The sequence below is a fragment of the Rhinolophus sinicus genome, linkage group LG15, assembly GCF_036562045.2.
Source record: "Rhinolophus sinicus isolate RSC01 linkage group LG15, ASM3656204v1, whole genome shotgun sequence".
Taxonomy (NCBI): Eukaryota; Metazoa; Chordata; class Mammalia; order Chiroptera; family Rhinolophidae; genus Rhinolophus; species Rhinolophus sinicus.
The window spans coordinates 49701390-49728329 of NC_133764.1; the positions used below are offsets into that span (position 1 = coordinate 49701390).

General features: G+C 54.3%; 1 protein-coding gene and 1 long non-coding RNA gene across 4 annotated transcripts; one reads left to right on the forward strand and one right to left on the reverse strand.

The window, feature by feature from the left end:
- Nucleotides 1-366: 366 nt before the first annotated feature.
- On the reverse strand, nucleotides 367-16445 carry SLC4A1 (solute carrier family 4 member 1 (Diego blood group)). 3 transcript variants are annotated; one of them, XM_019752323.2, is made up of 20 exons: nucleotides 16290-16445; nucleotides 12624-12706; nucleotides 12422-12512; nucleotides 11395-11456; nucleotides 10363-10543; nucleotides 10125-10260; nucleotides 9553-9676; nucleotides 9346-9430; nucleotides 9018-9202; nucleotides 8323-8533; nucleotides 7864-8076; nucleotides 7538-7686; nucleotides 7232-7426; nucleotides 5949-6122; nucleotides 5422-5511; nucleotides 4766-4932; nucleotides 3991-4244; nucleotides 2980-3149; nucleotides 2712-2888; nucleotides 367-2033 (listed from the first exon to the last, which is right to left on the reverse strand). In XM_019752323.2, exons 2-20 carry the CDS (start codon nucleotides 12636-12638, stop codon nucleotides 1953-1955), a joined length of 2760 nt encoding a protein of 919 aa, XP_019607882.2. In that variant the 5' UTR covers nucleotides 12639-12706; nucleotides 16290-16445; the 3' UTR covers nucleotides 367-1952. The 3 variants fall into 3 exon arrangements, with proteins under 3 accessions (XP_019607882.2, XP_074175758.1, XP_074175759.1); XM_074319657.1 differs by lacking the exons at nucleotides 12422-12512; nucleotides 12624-12706; nucleotides 16290-16445 and adding an exon at nucleotides 11773-11827; XM_074319658.1 differs by lacking the exons at nucleotides 12422-12512; nucleotides 12624-12706; nucleotides 16290-16445 and adding an exon at nucleotides 11769-11815.
- LOC141568840 (uncharacterized) lies at nucleotides 12455-21415 on the forward strand. The gene is made up of 3 exons (XR_012492064.1): nucleotides 12455-12569; nucleotides 19766-19854; nucleotides 20981-21415. It is a non-coding gene; the product is annotated as an uncharacterized LOC141568840 (long non-coding RNA).
- Nucleotides 21416-26940: the final 5525 nt, after the last annotated feature.

Below are 26940 nucleotides of genomic sequence, written 5' to 3' on the forward strand. Positions count from 1 at the left end.
CTCTCCACCCTCACAGGGTGCTGGCCCTCTCCACCCTAGGGCTTGGGGGTTATCAGCCCTGCCCCTCCCCCAGCTCGTGCCGCCCTCCCCCTGCCCCACCCCTGCCTGGCTCTCCTTGTCCCCTCCCTCCTCCCAGGGCTGCAGCCCTGCACCAGTTTCACACTCCACGGTCTAGCCAAGACCCTTTGGGGGCCAACTGTGGGAGGGGAATTCCAGCAAAGCAGTCATTCCACCACAGATGCATTTATTGGCCAAACCTATTCCCAAGCATCGAGGGGAAGGGTGCTAGCAGAGTGGGTAATTTTTTTCCCACTTTCTTAGCAGTGTTCAAGGAGCAGAGGGAGGGAGGGGGCAGAGACATCTTAATCAGAATAACAACACCAGGAGCTATTGTTTATTGAGCTTTTCTTCTGACGCCTGAGGACAGCCTTTGTGTTAAGCTAGAGCTTTTCATGCACTGGTCTCATTTAATCTTTATAACAACCTTAAAGATAGGTACCATTATTGTCCCCATTTTACAGAAGAGGAAACTGAAGCAGAGAAAGTGAAGTGGTGGGAGGCACCTGTCATCTCTAGGAATGTACCCCAGGGCCTTCCATCAGGACCCCGTAGCCTTCTTTTCTGACACCATGATTCCCAGTTTCAACCATCTCTTACCATTTCCAGTTCTTTCAACTCTTTTTATATTTTTGTTTTATAAAAAAATAGATTTTGCCCATATTCTGTGGAACCCATTATCTCTTATCCCAAGTGGTCAAATCTGGGTTCTCCTCAAGATTTGGATTGGTAGGGTTGGGGACAGTGGGTCTCTAATGGGTGGCTAGAGTGCGCGCATGTGTGTGTGTGTCTGTGTGTGTGTGTGTGTGTGTGTGTGTGTGTGTGTGTGTAGCCAAAGTACAATAATAGCTCTGAGAAAATACACAGTCAGTAAATTACAAACCTCCCTCCCCTTTCCTTCCCCATCTCTTCCCTCCCTTCACCCCCCATCCTAATATAGAACAGACTGTGTGTTGCCTCCCTACCCCCTGCCCCTGGGCAGGTCTTATCTCAGTCACCTCTGTGTCCACCAGGTCCAGAGGCTCAGTAAATGTTTGTGGAATGAATGAATGGTGAGTGACTGAGAGCATGGGGGGGAGGAAGCAAGCATTTTGGAGTCCTGAGTCCTAGCCCTGATTGTCTCCTCACACTGCACCTTGCCCTCACCAGGACACCTCCCTCTGCTCCAGAGAAAATGGTCCCTGGGTCGGGGTTGGGAGAAGAGAAGGGGAAAGAAGGAGTCAGCAGGGGCATCTGTCAGCATGAGAAGGTGGATGACTGAAGTAGAGCACAGAGCTTTGGCCTCAGAGTCAGGAGACCTGATTCAAATCCCAGCTGTATGGCTCAGGAGCTGTGTGACCTCAGGCAGGCTTGAAGAAGAACGATGACTACTGTATAATAGTCCTTTCAGAGTTTACAAAGCCCTTTGTTCACGTTTATCTTTGGTCCTCAGTAACCATCTTGTAAGGTGGGTATTATTTTCAATATACCCATTTTACAGAAGAGGAAGCAGAGGCTGGAGAGGTTAAGGGACTTGCCCAAGGTCACACAGCAAGCAGGAATTTGACCCCCCCATGACTCCCACCCTCACTACTGCCCCTATCTGTGCCATGAGGAGGTGGGACTCAGCTCTAAGTCTCCCAACACAGTATCCCCAGGTGGTAGCATGGCAGCAGGAGAGGCTGCACAGCAAATGCCTTAATGTGGGCTCCACTGGCCATTTCCAGCCAGAAAAGCCAGTGTACCCATCATGGAAGGTTTCCTAGACACCCCCTCCTTTCCCAACCCACAGCCCCGGGGCCTCAGCTATAGCCCCACAATGGACCTGGGAGTTCATGAGGTGCCCGTGAGCTTTTGCTTTTCCTGAGAGAGAGAAGCAGTAGAATGGTGGAGGGGTCTGGACCTGGGCCCTCCTCTCACACAGGCATGGCCACCTCGTCGTATTCATCCTGACCTTCCTCCTCATCAAAGGTTGGCTTGGCATCATCAGCATCCAGCTGGAGAGCGGGGTAGGAAGGAGAGAGGCTGAGTGGCCCAGAGGCCAGACGAGCCCTACCACAGCACCGAGAAGCGCCTCTAGAATTAGGAGAGGGCCTGGCTCTCTTTGAACCTTGGACAAGTCCTGTCCTGATCCGGAGCCCCTTAGGGTTGGTCAACATGAGTGATTTCCAAACGGTGAGGAGCCCCTGGGGACCTGGTGTCCAAGCAGGGGAGGACCTCCAGAGGTTGTACAGGGGACCCTTCACCAGGGCACATCCATAGTGACCTCTGTCACGTTGTAGAAGAATTTTACTGGAGGAACAACTCTGTCCAAAATGATTTGGAAGACCACAGGACCAGCCACTCAGTGGTCGGGACAACTCACATAGAACACACTCTGTGTGTCTTTTAACCCTTTAACCAATTCTGTCATTACTCCTCCTTTCATAGATGAGCAAACCCAAGGCACACAGAAACGAGGCCACTCGCTCCAGGTCGTCCACCAGGATGTGGCAGTGCCAGGATTTGGACGCAGGCCCCATGCCACTCTCTGCCTTCCTTAATTCTGAGACCCACCCCCTCTGATGAGCCCTCCCTGACCCAGCTCTGGAGTCCTGCCCTCTGGCCCTTGCCCTCTCTGTACCCTCCCTCCTACCGCAGGCCTTGAGGGGTGGGGGTGGGGAGCAGCCACTCACACACTGGAGCTCCAGGTTCCTGAAGATAAGTGGCAGCAGGAGGCGGCGCAGGGGCACCGTGAGGATAAGGACGAAGGGGAGGGCCAGCGAGGTCTCCGGGAAGGTCTTCACTGCCCACAGCAATGCCAGGCAGATGATCTGGATGCCCGTGAACAAGTGCATGCGCCAGGTCTTTACCTGCAGGTGGAAGCTGGGGTCATCGCCTGCCCTGCCCCGGCGCCCAGCACCCCCGCCCCACCCCTGACTGGGCAGCTGGAGTGCCCTGTACCCGCTTGACGAAGGGCACATCCGGATGGTACTTGGGCGGCTTGAAGAGAAGCAAGATGCGGTCAAAGAGCTGGATGCCACTGAGGGATGTGACTCCCATGTAGAGGAAGATGCCAAACAGCACGGCCAGGGGGATGTGGGACAGGATGGGCCCCATGAGGATGGACACGCCTATGGGGAGAACCAAGCGATCAGCCCCACACGCCCCGGAGGACCAGCACCAGCAGGGGCCAGGCAGTGATGCCACAGATTCTGTCTGGCCCTTTCTGTAGCTTCTCTTAATAGGGATTACCCCCATTTTACAGACAGAAGAAATAGATTCAGAGAGGTTAAGTAACTGGCCTAAGGCCACACAGCTCCTGCCTGCCTGACTTCAAAGCCTACTCCTTTACCCTGGGGGCAAAGGGGTCAAAGAGGTCAGAAAAGCCCACATTTTCCCTCACCCCAGCCCAGAATGCCTCTATTACCCTCCACCTATCCAAACCCTAACCCTCCTCTAGCTACCAACAGCTTCACTTCCTATAAGAAACTTCCCTGGCCTCTCCATCAGTGACCATGGCACTGCCCACACCAAGTCCAGCTGGACTCAGGTGCTCTAGACTCGGATCAACCCCGGTGCCTATCTGTCTTTTCCTCCCTCACACCCAGATTATGTCTGCAGCACTGCCCTTTGCATCATAGAGCAGCTGAGCTACAGAGAGCTCAGGGGCATCTAATGAACCCTCTAATGGTGCAGACAGGGAAACTGAGGCCCAGAGACAAGGGGGAATACCGAGTTAGCAGCAGGGCAGGGCTATAACCCACGGGTCACCGAACTTCTGTCTAGAGAAGCCCTCCTTCCTTCCCTGCTCAGATGCCCATCTCAGTGCATTGGGCATTTTCTCCAGAATTCCATGATGTGAATAAGTGACAGTGGGGAGATGTGGACAGCAGGTGTGTCAGGAGGGCTGGAGGGGGCACGTGATCTTAAGGGGTCGGAGGGTGGTGGAGAGTGTGGCCCACCCTCACTTACCCACAAGCACAGACACCAGGAGTCCGCTGAGCCTCTGCTCCTTGACCTCCTGGACCTGGGCAGAAGCGCCTGGAGCACTGGCCTTGCCCATGACAGTGAGGGCATTGGCGTGGGTGACGGAACGCACCGTGGTGGCACTGAGCCAGGGCATCCCAAAGAGGGCGGCCACTCCGCCCATGCCAATGACCAACAGCAGGTCCAGGTGGAAGCCGGAGCCCTTGATCAGCTTACGCTCGGGTTTGCTGATAATCAGCCTGGAGGTGTGGAAGGCCAGGGGTGAGCAGGACTCTCCCTCACCCACCCCCTCTGACCCTCCTTCCTTCCCATTCTTGGGTCTCTCACTCTACCTCCGTTTATCCTTCTGTGCCCATCTCCCTTGGACTTCCTTGCTCCCTTCCCTCCCACCCTATCTTGAGAATTCAGACTCTAAGGGCAGAAGTGTCTTCAGACACCACCTAGAATATCCACAGGCAGATTTACTCAAAGTTAATGTAGCAGAGGCTTCAGGGAGCTTCACTGGTACAGGCTCCTTCTAAGATCTGGCACCTAATTTTGTAGTTCTCATTTTGTATTTTTTCTTAGAAAAGGCTCTTCAAATTAGAAAATGTCAGGTCCCACAAGCCCTGGCTCTGCCTCTGCCTGTCGGTCATTCCTGCAAGACGGGAGGGCCACACGTTCCGCTGAAACTAGCATCAGTCCTTGGGGTCTTGCCTGCCTGGAGCCTTTCCCGTCCTGCCTCAGACTCTCCCAGGCCCAGCCCCACCCTGGCTCTTACGTGGTGATCTGGGACTCAAGGAAGATGAGGATGAAGACCAGCAGTGCAGGCAGGGCAGAGGCAAACATCATCCAGGTGGGGAACGGGGAGCGCAAGCCTAGTGGGTGGATGACCCAGCCCCGAGCTGAGGTGTTAGACACCTGGAGGCCTTCAGGTACGCTGAGTTTCTGTGGGAGGGGGATGCTGGTGAGAACACTGGGCAGGGGCATGGGGAAAGGTGGAGATGGGGAGCTAGCATTCTGGGCAGTAGGCAACTTACTTATATTGAGCACCTATTTTGTACCCTGTCCGTACACTAAGCCTTCACATTACAACTCATTCCCAAATTTATAGATGAGGAAACAGGATCAGAGAGATTATGTAGCTTGCCCTGCATCACACAGCTATTTGGTAGCAGAAGTGAGATTCATACTCAGATTTGCCTGACCCCAAAGCAGATTCTTTCTTGATGCCCTGGGTTAAGGTGTAAAGGGGACAACCTGATCCAGGCCCTTGCTTCAGCCAGAGGGGCCCTGTAAGGCTGTGGGAGGAATGTGGGGCTCCAAGGAGAGACAGGGATAAGGTAGGGGTAGTTATACCTGGCTTCAGTTTGGGAAAGCTGTTCTGGGGAGGGGGCATGCTGGGAGAATGAAATGAGGGTGGAAAGAGAGGGTCACCTGGGTGTAGGTGTCCTGGATGAAGAAATCCACCATGACCATGATCAAGATGGAGATGGGAACACCAAAGTCCCCAATGACCCGTCGCAGCTGAGGGCAGGTGGAGGAACAAGTGATTAGTGCCCAGTTGCTCGCACCCCTCATTTGCCCCCATTTCTACCCCATCTTCACCCTGGGAGCCCTGCTCTTTCCACAGGAACTGTCAACATCTAATGCTCTGTCTTGCACCTCCATGTACTTGCCTGCTTTCTTCTTCCCTTGGCCCAGCCCCACGCTTGACTCCACAGCTTCTCCACCCCCTCCCAAGCACTGTCCCTGTCTCCCCCTGGGTTCTCAGCCTGGGCATGCTGAGAAAGGGAGATGGGCTTGCCTGAAGAGTGAGACCCGGGTGAGTAAGGGGCCAGGGAGGCTTGGAATTGGGAACTAATTGGAAAGGGGAGCTAGTGGCATTGGGAAAATTGGGGGGGGGGTGCTTTGGCCTAGGATAGAGCAGTATAGGCAAGGGCAGGGGGAGATGATGTGCTGACCTTGCCAGGGAAGTAGGAGCTGTTTTTGAACTTGCGCAGCATCATGGCAAAGAAGAAGGTGCCAGCCATGAGCACAAGGGAGAGGAGGGCTGTGTTGGGCAGGGCGGCCTGAGGTTTGGGCTCCATTGTCACGTTGTGCTGATAATGCTGCTGTAGTGGGTGGGCCTGGAAGATCTGCAGCAGAAAACCAGGCATTGTGTTCCCTCCCATCCATCCATCCATCCATCTATCATCCATCCATTATTCATCCATCATCCATCATCCATCCACCATCCATCCATCCATCCATCCATCCATCCATCCATCCATCCATCATCCATCCATCCATCCATCATCCATCCATCCATCCATCATCCATCCATCATCCATCCATCATCCATCCACCATCCATCCATCATCCATCCACCATCCATCCATCCATCCATCCATTCATCCATCCATCCATCCATCCATCATCCATCCATCCATCCATCATCCATCCATCCATCCATCATCCATCCATCATCCATCCATCCATCCATCCATCCATCCATCCATCCATCTATCCATCCATCATCCATTCACCTATCTTTTATCTCAGCTGACATGGTAACAGAGGAGCAATGGGATTCTACAGCTTGTTTTTCAGGAGTGAGGACCAGGCTAGGCTTGGGTGGGGTGGGCCATGAAGGCAATGAGTGTGTGTGTGTTTGTGTGTGTGTGAACACCCAGGGCCTGGGAGAGATGAGAAGCCTGACGAGGAGGACACAAGTGTCAAGGAGGTTCCTACAAAGGGCTTCAAGGACTTTGAAAGATCTACCAACCAACAGAATCAGGGAGAGAAATACATTGCCCATCTTCCTCCATATAAAATGTAAATACAGAGGCAGGCATGATTTAAAGTGACAGAGCTGAGGGGGCAGAGTACTCTATCTGCAGACCCTGTGGTTCTTGAGGGCAAGTGTAAGAGAGGGAGGGTGGACTTTAGAGCCTTGAGAACCCCCACGGCCCCCACCACACATGCAGTTTCCCATTTCAGTCTCAAACACCAAGTTGCCCATTAGTCACTCTGGGTGTGGTTATAAATGCAGACATGTGCACACAGAAGTACCCTCTCATACACAGTCACTCTGCACAGCCATAGCAATACCGGCAGCAGGTGTCAACATGTATGTGGTCATAGTCACATACCATGAGAACACGGCCATACAAATGTCATACAGACATGTGTGCAGTGACACACACAGTCAGAGTTTATACCCAGTCTCACACATGCACACGCCCATGTATGTTCACAGTCCCACCTTTATTAGCTTGGTGAAGGTCTCATAGATGAAGATGAGGGAGATGAGGAAGGAGAAGATCTCCTGAGTGTAGCGGGAGATGAAGCGGACCAGGAAGCTGCCCTCAAAGGCCACCACCAGCACCACCAGCAGGATGAGCCAGAAGCCGATCCACACACGGCCCACGAGGTAGTCCAGGTCATTGTTGTTGCAGAACTGTAGGGTGGTCAGAGGGAGCTAGGGTCAGGCAAATGGGCCCAACACTGTGCATCAGGCAGGGGGGACCAGGGGCCATTTAGGGTCACAGTGGGGCCAGAACAGAGCTACCGAGAGGAAGGCTTCCTCAAACACGAGCAGGGGCCCTGAGAAGCCAAGCACAAGCAGGGGCTGAGCTGCCAGGAGGGCAAAGAGGATGCCCTGCACCGCAGTGGAGATGAGTAGCTCTGACACCCCCATCAGATTCTGGGTCTTCTCGCCTGTGGGTAGAAGTTACAGTGAGGTCAAAGTCAGGAGATCATTTCCAGGGGCCAGTGGAGCATTTCACGGGCAAACTGATGTAGGGATCCAGAGTGTTAAATCGGATCAGAAGTCAGAGATCACACAGAGGCCAGAGGATCAGAAATAAGGATTTGGGGGCATACAGAGGCACGGACCCAGGAGGCCGCCGAAGGTGATGGCTGGTGACAGGGCAGCAAAGTAGATGAAGATGACGGCAGCCAGGACCTGGGGGCTGAGTGCGTCTGTGATGTCACTCAAGTAGCGGGGGTAACGGCGCTTTATGTCACGCACCAGGCCCCCAAAGAGTTTGCCTGTTCGTTGCAGAGGGTCATCTGGGCCACCAGGGACCCCTGGACCCCCGTTCAAATCTGTAATGAAGGATAGGACCACGGTCACAGGAGCAGCAGGGAGAGGTGTGGGAAGACAGGCGATGAGGTGGGTATTGTCTGATGGGAATAGGGCAGCCAAGGAGGCGGGGTGGCGTGAGGACAGGGAGAAGGGACACCAGGGCATTTGATGGGAAGGGGGGGAGGCAGGGGCTCACAGGGCTGTGCTGGGGTGTCTGAGGGTCTGTGGGGGCTCTCGGAAAGCCTTGGGCTGGGCGGGGCAGGTACCTAAGCCCTTGTAGAAGCTGCGGTCTGGCTTGGCAGTGCTGGGCAGGTAGCGTCTCCGCAGCAGCTCCCTCTGCACAGGCACCAGACTGAGCAGAGCCTGCTCTGAGGGGGCATCTGAGGGAGGCAGCACCAGGCTGCAGTCCAGGAAGCTCTCCAGGGAGCGCACCAGCTCCCCCCGACTCTGGGCCAGGTAAGCATCCATGCGGAACACCTGGGGGCCAGAGAGAGGGTCAGGAGTGTCTGAACCTGCTGGGCAAAAGGACTCGAGTCCACGGCCGGGCCCCCGAGGACCAGAACCCTCTCACCCAACTCCTTGCTAGAAACTGCTTTTCCTCCTCCCCCACTGTGAAAGGGCTTTGGGGAGGCAGAGCAGGCCCTGAGTGGGGAAAAGGGAAAGAACTAAAGCAAACAACACAGGTGGCTTACAGCAGACCAGACGGAACCAGATCAGGCTGGACTTGACCAGGCAGAACCAGGCCAGAGTGGCCAGACTAGGCCAGGCCGGATCAGGCAAGGCTGAACCCGACTACAAAGGCCTGGACTACCCCTGGCCAGACAGGTCAGAAGCAGCTGGATTAGACTGAATGGACCAAGTTAGCGAAGCTAAAGTGACCCAGGCTAGCCCAGGCTGGAGAACGGGCCTCAGTAGCCACCCAGCTCCTGGGATCCCCCAGCCCTTGCTGGCCCCTCCTCACTCTCTCCGACATGAGGGTGGCAGCCGCCCGACCCAGCTGGGTGTAGTCCGTGTGAGGGACCTCGGGTCCCAGCAACACAAGGAGAAAGCGCACGGGGACAGGCAGCTCCACTGTATCTTCCAGCTCCACGGCCTCTTGCAGCCGCACGAATCCTAGAATGGGCCGCTCCAGGAAGGTGGCACGGCCTGCGAGAAGATGGGGGATGTGACGTGGTCACGCTAGGCTGTGGGGGCGCTGCTGGGGTCCGGCCTTAGGTAGAGACAGGCTGGGTCAGGATGAGGTGGAAGCAGGGGTGTGGAGGGATGATAGCAGGGGCACCGCCGCTTACCCACTAGCACCAGGGTGGCCTCAGAATCCGGAGGGATCTTTTCCAAAATTCCAGACGGCGAGCGCCCTTCTGTACCTCCCTCTCCCTGTTGGAAGGCAGGTGGTAAGGGGAGCATCTGGCGCCTGCCTCCCCTCCCCACTCTGATTTCTAACCATGTTCAGGTTGAGGCTTTCTGGCTCTCTCCACACACTCCTGGTATGGGCTCACCTGTTCACAAAAGAGCTTTGTCTCCAGTGAGGGGTGTTGGGGGAGCAGAGGCTCTGAGGGTTCCCCAGAACGTGTCACAACCGTGGGCTTCACACCCCCTAGGGCCTCTAGGTCTCCGGCATGGCTGCAGGACACACAGGGGACATGGGCTGAGTAAGTTGTTCGGGTTGGACTCTCAGCAGAGTAGACTGGTTGTGGGAGGGATCAAGTAGGAATTCTTAGTGACCGGACTAGAGAGAGACCCTGGGGAGGAAGGAGAATCAGCCTCTTCTGAAGGAGCCTGTGGATGTAAGCAGGTGGCCTCTGTCTGGAATAACTAGGTAGAGTCAGATGAATAGATGTAGGCAAGGGCCTTGAGAGTCGCCCTCTTGGGGACCATTGGCCCCCAAATCTGAGCATGGAGACATGGCCACCCCTAAAGAGGTGATAGAAGCAGGAGCCATCCTAGAAGAAAAGTAAGCCTCAGCCTGGTGGGGGAAGGGCCACTGGACTTCCAGGGAGAGCTTGGGGCAGGTGGGCTGGGAAGGTGGGCTTTTGGGGAGTGGAGTCCATGCCCAGGCCAGCCGGGGTACCTGTGTTTGAGTAGCAGAATCCGGAGCAGCTCATCTCGGTCCTGAGGCCGGATCTGCTCTTCGTAGATAAACCTGTCCAGCAGTTGGTTGGCCACCCCGGCCAGGGAGGTCTCTGACAGGTCCAGGAGGACAGTCCCTGAAGGCAGTGGAGGAGGTGTAAGCTGGACAGCTGGACTGTGGCCCTACTCCCCACCAAACCTCACATTCAGGGTTTGCAGAGGGGCCCAGCAGGGCTCACCCTTGGCAAAGGTGCTTTGCAGCTCCAGGAGGCTCCAGAAATTGAGGTAAGACAGGTGCGGGCGGCCCCAGGCTCCATCCGGCCCCAAGTTCTCCTCCAGTTGAACCCAGTGCGCTGCCTCCATCCATCGCAGCTCCTGATTCTTCTCGTCCATCACCAATTCATGCAGCTCTACGTAGACCTGCAGCCCCATAGACCTGAGTTAGTCCGTCAGGCTCAGGGAAGGGCCGTGAGGAGACTAGCTCAGGGCATGGTGGGCACCCTGCAGGTTCTGAGAGATGCTTGTGGGAAGCCCAGGGCCCTGGAGCACTTGGGGGCAGGTCGTGAGCTCAGAGGGTCTGTCCAGAGCTCCAGCCTGGAGTGTCAATGAGGTGGGAAGTATGGGGAGATGCTCGAGGGTCCCGTAGGTACAGCCCACACTCCTGGCTCTATTCCTTAGCTTCCTGACCAGGCCTCTGACCCCATTGTAGAGGCATTTGGGGACCCTCCAGACTAAAAGGGGTGATAGAGTGGGTACTGGAAGGGAAAGGAGAGGGAAGTCTTTTGGTTATTGGGTCATCTCTTGCCTCTAAGATTGTGGAGCGGACGTGTCAATCAGCTTGTCTTTGGGTTTCTTTGGGGCCAGGTGGCTACTCTCAAGGGCCTACCTGAGGGCAAACCCAATTTTCTAACCAGCCAAGCAGTCTGGGGCCCACCAGGGACGTGGGGGTCCTGGGTAGAGAAGAGCATTATTTAATTCTGTGCTTCCCCAGGGAGCACCTGATAACTTAGCCGGGGCCACAGGGCCTGCAGGCTCAGACCTCCAACAGCTAGTTTCTCTCTGGTTTGCAAACTCCCACCTCAGTGAAAGGGGACTGTCCTCTTCCCTTCTACCGGTTTCCCAGGACCCCCACTCCTTCTCAGCCTGTTTGCTGCCTGTTTGAAGCTTTGCCTTCCCTCCACACCTTCCCTCTACACCTCCCGACCCCTGGTAGAATGGTGGGGCCCAAGAGCAACACAGGAAGGAGAACTGGGGGAGGCTGGGGTCCTCACCTCGTGGGTGCCTGGCTGCGATGTGGTGTGGTAGTCTGTGGCTGTTGGCTCGGTGAGGTCAGCTGAAAACCCAGAGGTTGGTTAGTGCTGCCCCCGACAATCCTGTGCCACCACCATGAGCCTCAGGCCCCTGGTGCCCCCACCCCTCCCCTTCCGCTCAGTGGGCTGTGGCTCCCCGTGCCTGTTCTAGGCCCAGCCTGGCTCTATCACTCTCCATCTGAGCACTGTGGAGGACCTGGGACTCATCCTCAGTGATGCTCGGGAGCGTCATCTCCAAGGTGATTGGAGAATCCTAAATGTCAATTTTCAGGAGTCTCTTAGGGTCTCCTCCCCTTGTGCCACCTTTGGGGTCCCATTCCCTTCCTTCTTTTCACCTGCCTCAGCAATCCCACCAGCCCATAGCTTCTCCTTGCCTCCAAGCTGAGCTCTGGGCCCCAGGGTGGGGTCTGCCCTTATATTGCCCCCACACCCCCCTCCCCCAACCCTCATTTCCCAGAGGGGCCTCTTATCTTCAATACCAATTGCCTGCACTTAGGTCCTGTTGACAGTAAATAGGTGCCTGCCTTGGGCTCCCAGTTAAGACCTTGGACAGACTGAGGAAGTCTTCTTGATGTCTCTCTGCCCTGGGGGTCCCCACAGCCCCCCATGTGTCAGGACCTCTGGACCCCTCAAACAAAATGAAGTTGCCAGAACAAGCTTAGTGCCTGGCCGAGAAGCCAGCATTGAATGGGCGTGGGTGACATGTGGCCTCCTGCCCTTGTCCCAGACAGGCCTGGCTGCCCTCTCACAAACCTAAGGGGTGCAGTGACGGTGACGGGTGACTGGCCCCGTCCCCACCCCTCCAGTTCCGTCCTGTGATCATTTCAAACAAAACTCTGTTTATCCTTCAATCAGCCAGGATTGTGGGAGAACTAGCCCTGGGGCTGGGGCAGGGGGAGTGTGGAGGAGGGGGGAGGACTCGTTCCCCAACTGTCCGGGTCCAGGACTCAGCATCTCATACCAGCAGAGAAAGGGACACAGGGCTCACCTTCTGGCTCTTCCACCTGGACCACAAGGCCGACTGGGTGTTCATATTCCTCCTGCTCTAGAATCTCCTCCAGCCCCTCTTCGTAATCCTCCTGTGGAAAGCGGCCATCAGGACTGGGCTATGAGGGGCTCCTTGAGCCCCCATGAAGGTAGGAGTCCAGAGCCCTAAGGTAAGAGCCCTGTAGATGCCATGAAAGACTCACCTGGGAATCCCCCATGGTGCTGTCCTGAGTTTCCGATTATCCACAGGGATCCAAGCCCCCAGCATAACCCGCACTGCAGGTCCCTGCAGGGAAGGGGCACAGGCTGAATGAGGCACAAGACATCTTGGGGTCTCCTGGCTCTCCCCCAGAGGGAGCTATATTTGAGTGAAGGGGGCTCCCAGGTGTTGGGAGACAGTGGGTTCAGAGGAAGGAGATGTGGGTGTGGATTTGTAGATGTGAGGGCAGGTATGCAGGGGCCAGGAGAGATCGGGCAGCTTGGCTGGCATCAGTCTAAGGGTGTTTGAGGAGGATGGGGGTGTCCTTCAAATCTGACTCCCTTCTCCATTCTCCAGTCCTCACCTGGTTTCTTTTCCTGCCCATCCCCAGGAGTCAGGCAACCTCAAGGCAGCATGACCTGTCCCCTCTTCAGGGGGCTTAGCTCCCCGGAGAATTTCTACGACACACCCTCTTCTCCCAGAAATGACCACTTCACACTGACATGGGGTGTAGCACCCTTGGGAATGGCCTGCCGTCCTGAATGAGGTGCCCCTGCTTGCCTCCCCCACCTCATCTTGAACTCCGTCTCTTTTGTTCTCTCCCCAGGTATCCCATAGGCCTCCTTACCAGCCCTTTCCTGCCCCAGGGCCTTTGCACAGGCAGTTGTCCACATCCTAGAGGCCCCTCCCCCTACGCCCTAGCCCTTCTCATATCTCAGTTCCAATGTCACCTCTTCAGATTCTTTCACTGACCATCCTAACATTCACTGACCCAATTTGTCATTTTCTGGTTTCTTGATTCATTAGTGCATATATTGTCTGATAATGCCTCTAGAAGGGAAGACCCTACATGTCTCAATCCCCACTGAATCCCCCACTCCTAGCAGAATGGTTGCACATAGTAGGTGCTCAATAAATACATGTAGAGTGAATGTAAGAATGTGTCCCTTTGCTGGCTTGGGGCTCTAGGACTATGGAATCAGGATGCCTAGGACCCAGTCAGGAGACTACCGAGTCCTGCGCCTGTTTTCTGAGTTGTGTCTCTAGCAGAGAGGAAAGTATGCCCACCCCAGGAATGCAAGGACAAGCCTGAGGGGAGGACAGGGGTCCCCGAGGGTGGCCCCAGGCTGGGTGTAGAGGGAATTCCTTTCCTCTCTCACCCATTGTGGTGACAGGGATTTGGGTGATGTTGACAAATGTGCCCACTCTGTGCCTGCACGGTGCTGAGAAGAGGGATGCTGAGATGAATAAGACACTGTCCCTATTCTCAAGAAGCTCCCAGCCCTGACTGGGAGACAAGCCAGGAACACATGACAGGCTAAGGGGAATGTACTGGGTCCCAAGGATCTGTATGGAAGGAGAAGGAATAGGAGTCTTCGGTGGAGTTTGGGATGCAGTGTCTCTGAAGGAGACACTGGTGCTGGACCGAGGAGCAGCAGTAGGATTTGAAAGGCTGAGAGCTGGGGAGGGACAGCTCAGGTGTGAGGAAAGGTGAGCAGATGTACAGAGTTAGGACCATGCAGGACAGGGCTGGGTGTTGTGTGAGGTAATAGGGCAGAGAGTGTATACAGAAAGAACTAAACAAAGAACTTCCTTTCGGAGGAATGGATGGCCCTGCAGTCCTTAGAGGTAGGGAGAGGGGCATGACCCTCCAAACAGAAAGGCAGGGGTCCCTGCCTTGGGGGTGGTGGGGTAAGTGATGGCCATGGGAGGGTCCCAGAGCCTGGTGATGGGACAGTTTGTACTGCACAGGACATGCCCCTTGAGGATCCTGATCCCATACCTTTTCTCTCCCTCTCTGTTCCTCCTGTGCCCTTCTCCCCAGGTTCCCTGCTTGCCTCTTCTTCCATCTTTATTCTCTTGTTCCCCTCTCTGGCCTTGTCCCTTCCTGGGCCTCAGAGCCCTGGCAGCCTCAAAGGTGTAAAGCTTTAGGTCTTGAAAGTTCCACTCATGGGGCTGGGACTGTGGCCTCTGTTTCCCATCTGAAAGGTGGGATGGTTAGAGGGGCCCTCCAGGGCCAGAGAATCCAGAGATCCAGGCTGCCTCTGCCACTGACTGGCCAGGCTTGAGTAGCTCCCAGCCTCTCTCTAGGCCTTTGTCATTTCATCTGTACTATGGGGGGGCCTTCACACCAGGGTTCTGAGACATCAGTGAGAGAGAAGAGGGGAGAATGGAGGTGACTTGAGTTCAGCTGGGGCCTTAGAGGGTGCACCCATGACCCAGATTGCTGCCCCCACCAGGCCAAGCCAGCACCCAGCTGCAGGCCTTGCTCTGTCTGTCACTGATAAGAACCTGTTCCCTGATCGCTGCCCTGTGTCTGGAAGCACACCAAACACCTGGCCAGCCAGCAAGCCAGGGCAAGGCCAGATAAGGTGAGTGGGGCATCTGGAACCCAGGAGGTAGAGCACAGCTGGAAGAGGCTGGGCTGGGGGGTGGGGTGACCAGATGATAGGGAGGGCTCCCTGGTGTTATATCACCACCTTTGCGTAATTGCGCCCGCATTGCACCAAGCTGTTCGGCTTTATCTCATAATCCCAAACCACTCTGTGAAGTGGATAATATCATTAGCCCCATTTTACAGATGAGAAAGCTGAGTTTAGAGACGTCTACCTACTTCGGTCCCCTTGTAGGTAGGTCTCAGAGGCAGGATTAAACCCTGGCCTAACTGGCTCCAGCTACATCTCTAATCATTATACTGAGTTGCCCCCCAGAAGAGAAAACAACTATTAGCTACCTTATTGTTAGTGATTAAGAGCGTGGACTCCACAGTTAGACTGCCTGGGTTCAAATCCCAGCCTTGCCACTAGCCATAACTGTGTGACCTTGGGCAAGTGACTCAACCTCTCTGTACTTCAGTTTTCTCATCTGTAAAATGGGTTAATAATGGTATCTACCTCATAGACCTGTTATAACATTAAGTTCATATCATATATAGATATATAGATATAGATATAGATGTATAGATATATATATAGCATTTAAAATAGTGTCTGGCACATAAGGAGCTCTATATAAACATTTGCCATCATTATCACTGCTAATAATGATCAAGGTCAGACTTGCTATCTTCATCCCTCCCTGATTTTCCTTCAATTCCCATGGAATTAGCCTAAGTGCTTTGAAATCTTCTGGTGGTAGGGGACTCCTCCTTTTCCTCCAAACACTCTCTAGGGTAGAACAGTACCAGGTCTCCCTGGTAGATTCCCTGAAATGTCCCAAACGGGAAGCAATGTCAACTTTTCTCCTAGGAGGGAGGTAGGGTAGCCTAGGGATCCCCATACATGGAACAAAGAAGGGACTGGGGGGGTGAAACTTGTGTCTGTAGGATCTGAGGGTCTCATAAATAGGGGCCTGCCAAGGAACCTCCCCCCCACACACATACACTCACACACCAGCCACAAACACCTTTGCAGCCACGTGCCAGTTTTTTTTCCTTCTAACACTGGCTGGTTTTCCTAACACTGGCCGCCCCACTCACCCCAGCTACAGGTGCCAATGGGCTTGTGCCCTTAGGGGTAACAACACACAGTGAAACGTTCTCACTCCTCCCACCTGCATCCCTTTTGGAGGTCAGGCATCTGTGACCACTTGGGCAAAGATTTACACTGGGCACCTGCAGAAACCCTCAGGACCAGCACCGCAGCACCACCCCTAGACTTTCCCTGCTCACCTGCTCACGAGTCTTGGGGTCCCTCCGGGAACTCCTACAGCTGCTGGTGCCCTCTGCAACCAGCTGAGCTCACACCCGCTCTCTAACCGCACAGGTTCTTGCTCCTTTGCCCTGGGGGCAGCTTGCAAACCCCTGACTCATGCCGCCACCTCCTAATCTGCCCGCCCCATGGGCCAAGGGAGCCCCTTCCCACCCCCCTCACCCCCGCCCTGCTCCTGCTGGGTGCCCACTAAACAGAGTTATCTCTCCTGCACATCTGGACAGCTGTGAGTTTGGCCCACCCCACCCCGCTGGCCAGCCCCAATGCCTCCCTCCCGGCCTCTAGGATTCTCCTGGGTCTTCCTTCGTGCACTAAGGTTTGATGGCTGGCTTCTCAGAGCTCCCACCCTTCTGGCAGGTCTTACCCAACCTCTGGATGACCCCTGTCCTGCCTCTGTCCATTCTCACTCCGGCCATGCCCCTCTGGCCCTAACCTGCACGGGCACCTTCTCTCTCCTCTCTCAGTGTCTTCCCTCAGGAGTCGCTCTTCCCCTGCAACCTTGCCCATGGGGACCTGCTCAGTGCTCACAGGGCCCAAGCAGCCCCTTCCCCTCCTTGTCCCAGACTAGGGCACCCTAGCTTCTCTCTCCCCAAGACCCTGGCTGGCTCCAAAGAGCTGGCTCCTGGGCGCTAAGATGCTGTCACTCAGTCAACTTGAAACAATGTCAGGTCAACAAAACCTTCCCCACACAGGAACTCCAAGCTCACAAAGCCCCAATGTCTGGGTACACTGGCTCCTCTGTCGGCAGCCTAGTCTAGGCCCCCCGGCCAGAGCAGCTCACATTCTTGGCCCACGCTGTGCCCCTCCCCACACCCCCCCCAACGGGGCAGTCTCTGCTCCTGGGGGTGCTGGGGCTTGTCACTTATGCCTGGGTTCTGGTTGCTAAAGAGGCAGAGACCGGAAGATGAGTTCAGATCAGCAAGAAAGAAGAGAGGTTTGAAAGCAGACAGCAAAGAGTTTTTGTGGGCATGAGTCTGGGCATGGAGAGAGGAAACTGTCCTAGCCCAGCTCTGACACTGACTGGCTGTGGGACTCTGAGCAAGTGCCTGCCCCTCTCTGGGTTTTGTTGTTCTCATCTATAAAGTGAGAGTGCCGGTTCTGCCAGCCTGGGGATTCCCTGCTTTAGACCCAAACAATAGAAACTCAGAGATGAGTACAGAGAGCCGGGCATATCCAGCAATGCCACAGCCATTTCCTGGGTCTCCACCACAGGCCTGCACTGCCGAGTCCTGGCACAGAGAAAAGGGCAGGGACGGACCCCGCAGCTGGAATCCTCTTTACGGAGGGCTTCTGTTCTAGGCACTGTGCTGGGGGCTTCCCTTAGTGATCTCACTGAATCCTTCCAGCCTCCCTATTTTATAGAGGAGGAAAGTAACACGACAGAGAGGTAAAGTGGCTTCTCAGTGACAAGAATAACCGACGGATGGACCCCAGCTCTGTGCAGGGCACTGGGCCCCGCTCTTCACACGCATTCTGCCTCGGAGCTCTCCAAGCCCCTCGGGGAACATGCCATTTGTTACTGTGATTTCCCCTCTCACAGATGAGGACACTAAAGGCAGAGAGGTAGGCCACTCGCCCCAGGCCCCTGGGCTGGGGGAGCCAGAGCTGGGGCTCAGTGCTTCATTCCGTGTCATGCGAAGCCCTGGGCTCCCTCCTGCCATGCCAGTCAGGAGCAGAGAGGCCCTGGCCAAAGGGGGCTGGGGAATGCCTCCTGCCACTCCAGGTTGGTGCTTACTTTCCCAACGGGTGGCATCTGGCCCGGACTAGACAGCTTCCTGCGGCCTTTGGCAATGAAGGCTGTGTGACAGCCCTGCCTTTCTGCCACAGCCCAAAGGGCCCAGGTGCCTTGCCCCTCTGCCTGTCCCAGGAGCTGAGAGGCAGCTGAGTGCAGGAGGCAGTAATGGAGCACTTCTCCCGGGCCCCAGAAAGGACTGGCAGCTGGCTGGGTGGGGTTGGGGGACAACAAATGGGAACATCTGGCTTAGGAGCAGAATCTGCCCAGCCACCCCTGCAGCCCACCAGACGCCCAAGCAGCAGCAGAGCAGATTGGCATCTGGTCCTTCCCACTCATCATGTGTTCTAGGTCATTCTTTTTGCCCTAACTGGATGAGGATATTGCCCCCAATCTGCTCAACAGCATATTTTGCTTGTTTATGCTTCTCCAGGAAGAAGCGATGGCTCCTCTCACTCATTTTACTCCAGTTTGGACTTGGGTCGGTTCAGTTCCTCTGAAGGCCCCGTGTGCCTGGCTGCGCACTGCAGAAACAAGACAAGACAGAGGCTTGCCTCCTCCTTAGCCGTACCCCTGGGCTGGAGGGAGGTGGTCCGAAAGCCTAGCATGTGGGGGAATTGAGCAAAGCCCCAAGACACCTTGAGAGAGTGTCCTGATTGGCCTTGCAGGGCCCCACACCCCATATCCTGTCCCCCTCCCCCTGAGAATCCCTCTTGCCACCCCTACCCCGCCATTGCCTGGCGTACTAAGGGAGAAGCCTACCAGGACCCCTCCCCAAGGTCCATAGCTGTCTTGGTCCAAATCTGTGCTCACAGAAGTTTGGGAGCCAAGGCCCAAGGTTGGCAAGAATGCGGTGAGCCCAGGGTGGATGCCCAGGCTGGGCCTCCGGAAGCCCAGCCGGTACAGTGATTTGGTTGCACCCCCATATGATGTTATTCCAGACCACACAGCCCAGACCTCGGGTTGGGGCGGGTTGATCCAGAAGGAGACTCTATGGGCAGGGAGTGGAGTTTTCCTGAAGGGGACAAGACTTGGTCGTCTCAGATCATCCCAGGGTGCAGGACGTCCTCAGTGAGACATGAGGACTTGGCAGGGGGTCTTGGAGGGGACGCTGCTTTCTCTCTCTTGGTCTGAAGGAGAAGAGGCTGAGACTCCAGGCGGGAGAGGAGGTTTCATGGCGATCAGGTGAGCTGTCCCTTGCAACGGGCGTGGCAATGAGGTGTTAGGTGGAGAAGTGTGGGCCTGTGACCACTGCATTGTAGACCCATCTCGAAATCTCACACCTGCTTTTTGGTGCTCAGTGGCAGATTCTCAGCTGCTCTCCCCAATCCCCTTGCAAAACCTTGTTGGACAGTTCCCCATGGGGAACTGAAGGGAGGGTCTGGGCTCACGTTCAGGGCAAAGTGGAGTATGGTTTGTAGTGGCAGCTAAGGTGAGTGGAGGGCCAGATGGCATGTGTGACCCACTGAAGGGAGACAGGAGTCTGGCAGATAGGACAGGGTCTGTCCAGGTGACTTGGAGGGACCCGTGGGTATTCCCTGGTGCAGACATAACTTCCTGTGCCCTCATGGATTGGGGACTCAGACCACTGGGATTTTTGCACTAAAGGGAAGTGCTCCAAGGCTGGGATATTTGGGATTAATGGAAATGCTGAACTATGTACTGCCTGGGCTGTGAGACCTTGAGCTGGCCACGTCCTTTTAGGGTCTTGGTTTTCCTCTCTGGGCTGTTGTGAAGACCAAATGGATGACAGATGGGAAGGAGCTGGAGAATATAATCTGCTCTGGTCACAGGTAAGGGATTGAGTTATGAATAAAGAGAAGGAGCCATGGGGACTGAATGTCACCTGCATGTCATTCAGGGCCATGCAGTATCTATCCTCAAGGACTTCATGTCCAGTGGGGAGAACAGGGGGTAGCGCATAAGAACCAGGATGTGATCACAAGGGGTGTGAACAAAGAATGGGGGCCTGAGGGACACGTAACTTGGAAAGTGGAGAAGATATCCCCGGGTGGGGGCGGGGGGGGGGGGAGAGGTCCTCTGAGCTGAGTCTTAGAAAACTTCATGATTAGGAGAAGAGGGAGCAAGAGGTGTAAGATGCAGCACGGGTTTGGGATGCAGGACAGTTTAGGGGTGAACAGAAGTGGGGCAGTCATCTCTGCACATTATAAATGGGCCAGTCATCAGAATGGCAGGGCTGAGGGCGGATGGGGGGCGGGAGAGTAGGGGAACAGGGGGGATGGGACTGGAACTGGAAAGGCACTCAGGGATGAGCCTGTCCAGCCCTCCTCCCTTGGGATCCTGCATCCCATTACCTGCATTCCCCAACATCCTTGGCTGGGCCCTGGGGGGCATCCTGGAGGCTTCTGCTTGTCTGGGGGCAGCCAGGTCAGATTTGTGCAAAGAAAAGTCACTCTGAGCATTCTTTCAGCAGTTAGACAGGATCTCCTGAGAGCTGGGTGGTCAGGGAAGAGGGGGAGGATGGGTGAGGTTTCCTCAAATGTGGAGAGAGAAGTCAGAGGGCAGATTCAGAGAGCTGGGAGGTCAGCCTGGCTCTCCAGAGCACTCAGAGAAGTGGGGTGTCCTGGGAGGAAGGATCTGCTGAGGGGGTTCAAGGTGGGGCTGTAAGCTCTCAGAGTTTTAACACTTCCTACTCTGAAGGTTCTGTATTCCCTGGGTTTCTGAGCCTTTACACGTGCTATTCTCTTGTCCTGAGACACCCTTCCTTTCCATATCTGCTGGACTAAAGTTTTGACGTTTAGGGCTCAGCTCTTGGCTCCCCAACTTGGTGAAGCCTCCCCTCGCCCCCATACTTCCCTAGCCCTGGCAGATTGGGATGGCTCAGGCCAAGCCCACCTGTGTCATCACCTGTGTGTACTCTACTGAGATGGTCTATGGCCCTGTCTTTCTCTTCCACAGATCCTGAACCCCGAGGACAGGGACCATGGCTCATACCCTTAAACCTGGCCGACAGCTCTGCCCATAATTGATAGTTCATGTGTGTTTGTTGACTTTGAATAGACTCAATGCAAAAATCAGTCCCTTACCTCACTGCTGCAAGCATCGATGAGACAACTAATATTTGAAAAAGGAATATGAGGGACACACATTTAATTCGAAGCATTTTCCCTAAACATAAATAAGCAAAGAAACAAACCCTGGGCTTCCTCCAGTCTTTATTCACTTGGTTCCCCACGTCCCCAAACTGAACTGCTTCCTTGATTCTTCTCTTTTCCTCGCTCCACATTCAAGCATGGCTCATTCTCTCAACTGGACCTCCATGTTCCATCCTCTTCTCTCCATCTCTACTGTCTCTCTCTAGACCCATCATTTCATTTCTCCTTCACCCCAGGAGTCTCCAACCTGGCCTCCTGGCTTCACTCAGGCCCCCTACAATGCAGATGCCACTTAGCAGGCAGAGTGAACTTCCAGAAACATAAATCAGAAGATATCATTCCCCTGTGTAAAATCTTCATGACTTCCCCACATGTGGAGCAATGCATAACTCCTGCTCTGGGCGACTCCTGCCCTCTGCTCACCCCCCTTTCAGTTCCACCAAGGCATTGGTGCCATTCCTGCCTGTCTCTCCCCACCCTACCTGGGTGCTCCTCCCCCATCTTCCCATGGCTGGCTCCTTCTCACAATTCAGGTCTCAGATCAAATATTGCCCTGAAAAACGTCTACTTTGACCACCCATTTAGAGATAACCCCCAGCCACTCTATCACTGGAAAATCAGGGTGGGCAGTGTGTGAAAGAAAATGCAAAACCTTACTGGCTTAAGCAAGACAGAAGTTTATTTCTCTTTGATGTAAAAGTCTGGAGGTAGGAGGTCCCAGGTTGGTAATGGTACTCCTTAATGTTAGGGGACCCCCCCCCCCACAATACCTTCTATCTTGTGGCATCTTCAGCATGTGGCTTTCTCTTCATGGTCCGATATGGCTGCTTGAGCTTCAGCCATCACTTCTGCATTCCAGCTAACAGGAAGGAGAAAGGGGTAAAGAAAGATGTACCTCCTCTCTTTAAGAATATTTCCCAGAGGTTTCTTCTGCTCACATCCCATTAGCCAGGACTTAGTCGCATGGCTATACTTAGATTCAAGAAAGCCTGGGAAATGTAGTCTTTATTCTGGGAAGTTATGTGTCCGGAGTTCAATTACACAGGAAGAAGAGGAGAATGGAAATGAGAGGACATTCACTAATCACAGCCAGAATCACATCACCTGCTAAATTCTCTTCTTTTTCCAGCTGACAGTTTCCTATTTCATTATTTGTTTATTATTATCTGTCTCCACTAGAACATAAACTCCATGAGGGCAAGTTTTTTGCTAGCATTGTCCATCACTGGATCTTTAGAGCCTAGCACAGTGGCTGGCACAAGGTAGGCTCTGAATTTTTACTGTACCAATGATTGAATGATACCCCATAATAATTATTTGAGGAATTATCATGCGGGGGACCCTGCTCACTGCGCCATTTGTCACGCAGGGGGGCCTGCAGGGTGTCATGCGGGGTCTCTGGTCCCACTCCCCACATAAGAACACAGGATATGGTGAGGCCAAAAAGGAACACCCACAGAGCCATAGGTAGGGGAGTCATACCACTATGGTCTCACTGGAGGCTGGGTTGGAGAAACAGGAAGCAGGAGCCACACAATTCTCAACCCTCACTGCTCCGCTTGCAGGCTCAGCCACCATCTTCTTGCTAGCCCTCATTTTCTGCTAGCGTAGCCACAGCAGTTATATTAGTGGCCAATAGCTCACTGGTTACAGCTGACGGCCAACCAGCCACAGTTGATGACCATCCAATCACAGTTGATGGCCATTTACTACCTGAGCCAGCACCTTTCCACGTGAGGCCGAGAGCCTGGAAACTGCACTTTGGGGCTCTGTCCCCACAGGAATGAATTCTCATTCCCATATCATAGATGGGGAAACTAGGCTTTGAGAGATCAAGTAACTTGCCCAAGGTCACACAGTAGGTAGTAGAGCCAAATTTGCACCTTTGTGGCTCTAGTGCTCTTTCACACTCTCCCCACCTCATATGCGGCTCCTCTGATCTCTCAGCTCCTCCCTGGATCAAGTTAGAAGCCAGAAACCCATCACCTGGAATCCGTTAGTACCATTTCCCTGGGAAAGTCCATCTCAAGTTCTCACGTATGTCACTCCTTTAGTCTATAACAGGATCAACATAAGAAATGGTTGTTGGGGGACAAGTTTCTGTTACCTTTCTGCAAATCACTAGGCAACACAGATGTAACACAAAATACATGAAATAAATTCCTCCTAGAATTAAGCGCTAAGCTGAAATCTGGAGCTTCAAATGAACTGATAGGTTTCTTTGTTTCAGATGAGGGAGGTCTACCTAACTCATCAGGTTTTCCTTTTTACTTTGGGTACCAGGAAAGAGTTTCAATTAAGCGCCCAGAGGCAGCCCCAAACTTGAAGTGCTGTAGTGGACGGAATGTGTGTAATTGGGAACCAGGGAGCCCAGACTTGAGTCCCAGCCAATGCTCTGAACCTTAGACCCAAGGTCGTAAACATAGTATCCTTCCCTTCCAGGGCTGGTAGAAGAATTAAATGAGCTAAAACACGGACAAGCTCTCCACTAATGACTAGATGATGACGAGATGGTCAGTCCTTATCACATACAATAACGGAATACTCAGCTACCCAAGGCTAAGCTGTGGCTTCTCAGGCCCCAGGAATTCTCTAGTAAGTGAGTACAGTGGTCGGGGAATAATTCAAGGCAAAGGCATCTTGAAGAACAGATGGAATCCTCTGGTGTAGAATATGTGACAGTGTTATCCCTGTCTCCTGCAGTGCTAACCCTCGAGGTCACCTCCATTTTTCAACCCAGCCTGCCCTGCCCCCATCTCCTCATCCTTTTGGGAACTATCTCATCCATCATTAATCTTGCTGTCTAGCCACTGCTGTTCCCGGAGAGCGTGAAGCACAGCCCACGGGTAGAGAGAGCAGCTCTAGGATGGCTCACAAGTCTCCAGAGACTTCAGGGCTTCAAAATGAGGAAGAGTCTAATCCTGGAGGGAGCCCCAGCCCAGGGCGGAAGGCTGAAATCTAAGCCTCATCTCTTCTCCATTAATTAGCAACCTCTGACCCTCTCCTTCCTCAGCCATACAAAAAGACCACCGCAATAAGCTAAATTGTCTTCACTTACAGACTCTTCTTGGTTAATCCTGACAATACTTGCAGAAAAGCAGACACAGAGAGGTGATGTAACATTCCAGAGGTCAAGCAGCTCGTAAGCTGGATTCTCAATCAAGCAGCCAGGGTACAACGCTTGGGAAGGGGGCAGGGAGGGAAAACCCTCAGGGAAATGTCTCTTCCTGGTCAGTGACAATTGGAGGTCAAACTGGCCAGAGTGAGCCAGGCACACATGGGGCTCTGGTCAGGCACGGCTGCAACAAACCGGAAAACTGCAGCCCACTAGGCTGCCAGAAGCCTGGGACTTGAGATGGACAGGTAGGAACGGCCTCCTCGTTCCTGACCAGGACCCACTACACTGGAGCCCGAGGCTGACCACCCCCAGCTCCACCCACCTCGGGCCCAGGTGGCCCTGGATGTAGGCCTGCGTGGGGAGCTCTCCACCTGGAAGGACCTGCTAGAAAGACAGAGAACCTGTGAGGGTGTGGAGGTGAACCTGGTAGGTGGAACTGCACAGGAAGAGGACCCACACCTGCGGGTCTCTGTGTGTGGGCAGGACCGGTGGAGAGGGGTCCCGTGACCCACTGCTGGTAGGGCACGTAGGGGGCGACAGTTGTGTGCCAAGAGCCCACTGACTCTGCACTCCCTACGCCACCCCAGGTGCTCCTGGCAGGCTGCCTCAGGGCAAAGTCCAAATCCCTCCTTCAGACCTGGTTTCTGCCCACCCCTTGACCCCTCGTCCTGGCCTCTGGGCTTGTGAATTTGATCCCAGGCCCTGCTCTACTGGTCCTAGTGTCCGTGCTCGTGCTCTCCCTTCACCTGGGTAAAGGTTTAAAGTTGAGCTCAGTCCCTTCTCTACTCCAGCCACCTCCCCTTTTGTTGACTTGCCATCCAACATGGATTGCAATGCTCCTCTCCTCTCCAGGCCCTCCTGTGGGGACCCCCACCACTGTATTCCTCCCTTCCTGAGGGTCCCTCTGTGACACAGTCACCCTCTGCTTTCAGGGTGGGCCTGCACCCAATAGGAGCTCAGAATGAAGTGTGGCAGGGGCTGACCTTGGATTATCCAGGCTGTCAACCCCCCACTGGGAAGCTGGATCTGTCTCTCCTGCCTCACTTCCAGGCCTGACCTTTTGAAATAATTTTGAACCAAGGAGCAGCCTCTTTTGCTGGGGACTCTGGGTGGGGGTGAGCCCAGGCAGTATCCCTCTGGGCTCAGAGGACCCCTGTGTCTAGAAGGGAGCACTCTAGCCTCCCTGGGCAACACACTGTGTGAGAGGAACCCCAGCATTAAAGAGGGGTCTCCCCCAGCCACCCTCTCCTGTGCACTTTATTTAAAAACAACCAAGTTCTGATAAAATATGTCTGACTGCAGCTGTGATTCCACATCAAACCTTAACAGTAATACAACTGACACTTGAACAACACAGAGGTTAGGGGCACTGACCCCCACACAGTCAGAAATCCTTGTATAACTTTTGGCTCCCCAAAACTTAACTACAGGTGTCCCTCGGTATCCACAGAGATGGGTTCTAGGACCCACACAGATACCAAAATGTGCAGAAGCTGAAGTCCCTTATATAAAATGTGTTAGAACAATGCACACAGTCAGCCCTCTGCAGCCTCCGATTCCCGCCAGCAGATCCAAAATACTGTGGTCGACGGTTGATTGAATCTGCAGATGTGAAACCCAGGGATAAGGAGAACTGACTATATTGACAAAAATCCCTGTATAAGTGTATCCACGTCCTTCAAACCCATGTTGCTCAAGGGTCAACTGTAATTGACTGGAGCACCACACTCCACGGGCTAGGCCTGGGGCGGGTGAGGAAAGGGGGGAAGGAGAGGGTGGAGGTGAGGGTCAAGAGAATTTGTGCCTGACGTGTCTGTGAGGCAAGAGGGCCGCTGGTGCGCCTGAGGGGCAGAGGAAGGATTGGGGTGATCTGCTTCCCTCTTCCGTCTGTCTTGCCCCTCGTTTGTCTCTCACATGTGTTCCCTGGACTCTCTCTATGTCTGACCCACTCCTCCTCAGGGCAGGTAACTCTCCCTGTAAGTTGGGACCTCCCCTCCAGGCTATGAGGGCCCCTTCTGTCTACATCCCTCCTGGAAGAGGGGACAGATGGTTCCTCCACAAAAGGGCCAGACCTGACTGGAGAGACAGCCCCTCCCTCGGGGAACAACTCTCTCCCTTCTTGGTCCCTCCTATCTGCTGAGCCAGATGTTTGGGGCCTCTGCCTAACAGCTGATGTCAGGGTCTGTCTCAGGGCCTGGGACTATGGGTGTGTCCCCCACTGTGTGTGTGTGTGTGTCGGGGAGAGTTGTGGTTAAGCCAATGGTTTTGGAGTCAAACCAACTGGGTCTGGCCTCTTACTAGCTGTGTGACCTTGAGTAAGTTCCCTGATGATTTTAAAGTCGCAGATTCTTCATCCATAACAACTAGCCTCCCAGAGAGTTTGCACGGGTAGAATGAGATATTGTACAAGAAGCTCTTAACATGCTCCAAGCACACAGTAAAGTTTGGTAAATAGTAGCTATTGTTACAGTTAGGAGAAAGCCCCAACCAGCACGGTGGTCTCTTGAGGGAGCCCTCTCTCTCTATGCCGGACCCTAGGTCTGAAGCTCCTAGCAAGTGGGGGTAGGAGTCCCCAAAGGCCTGGCTGATGGGGAAGGGAAGGATCAAGGCCTCTGGGACCCCAAACCCCTGACCCTAGCTTCTCC

Bases quoted from the DNA above. Each gene is read 5' to 3' on its own strand.
- SLC4A1 (XM_019752323.2), bottom strand. The intron at 9,677-10,124 runs GTACCCCGGCTG...TGTGTCCTGCAG, and splicing joins ATTCTGCTACTCAAACACAG to CCATGCCGGAGACCTAGAGG. The intron at 3,150-3,990 runs GTAAGTGAGGGT...TTCTCCCCATAG, and splicing joins CCTGGTGTCTGTGCTTGTGG to GCGTGTCCATCCTCATGGGG.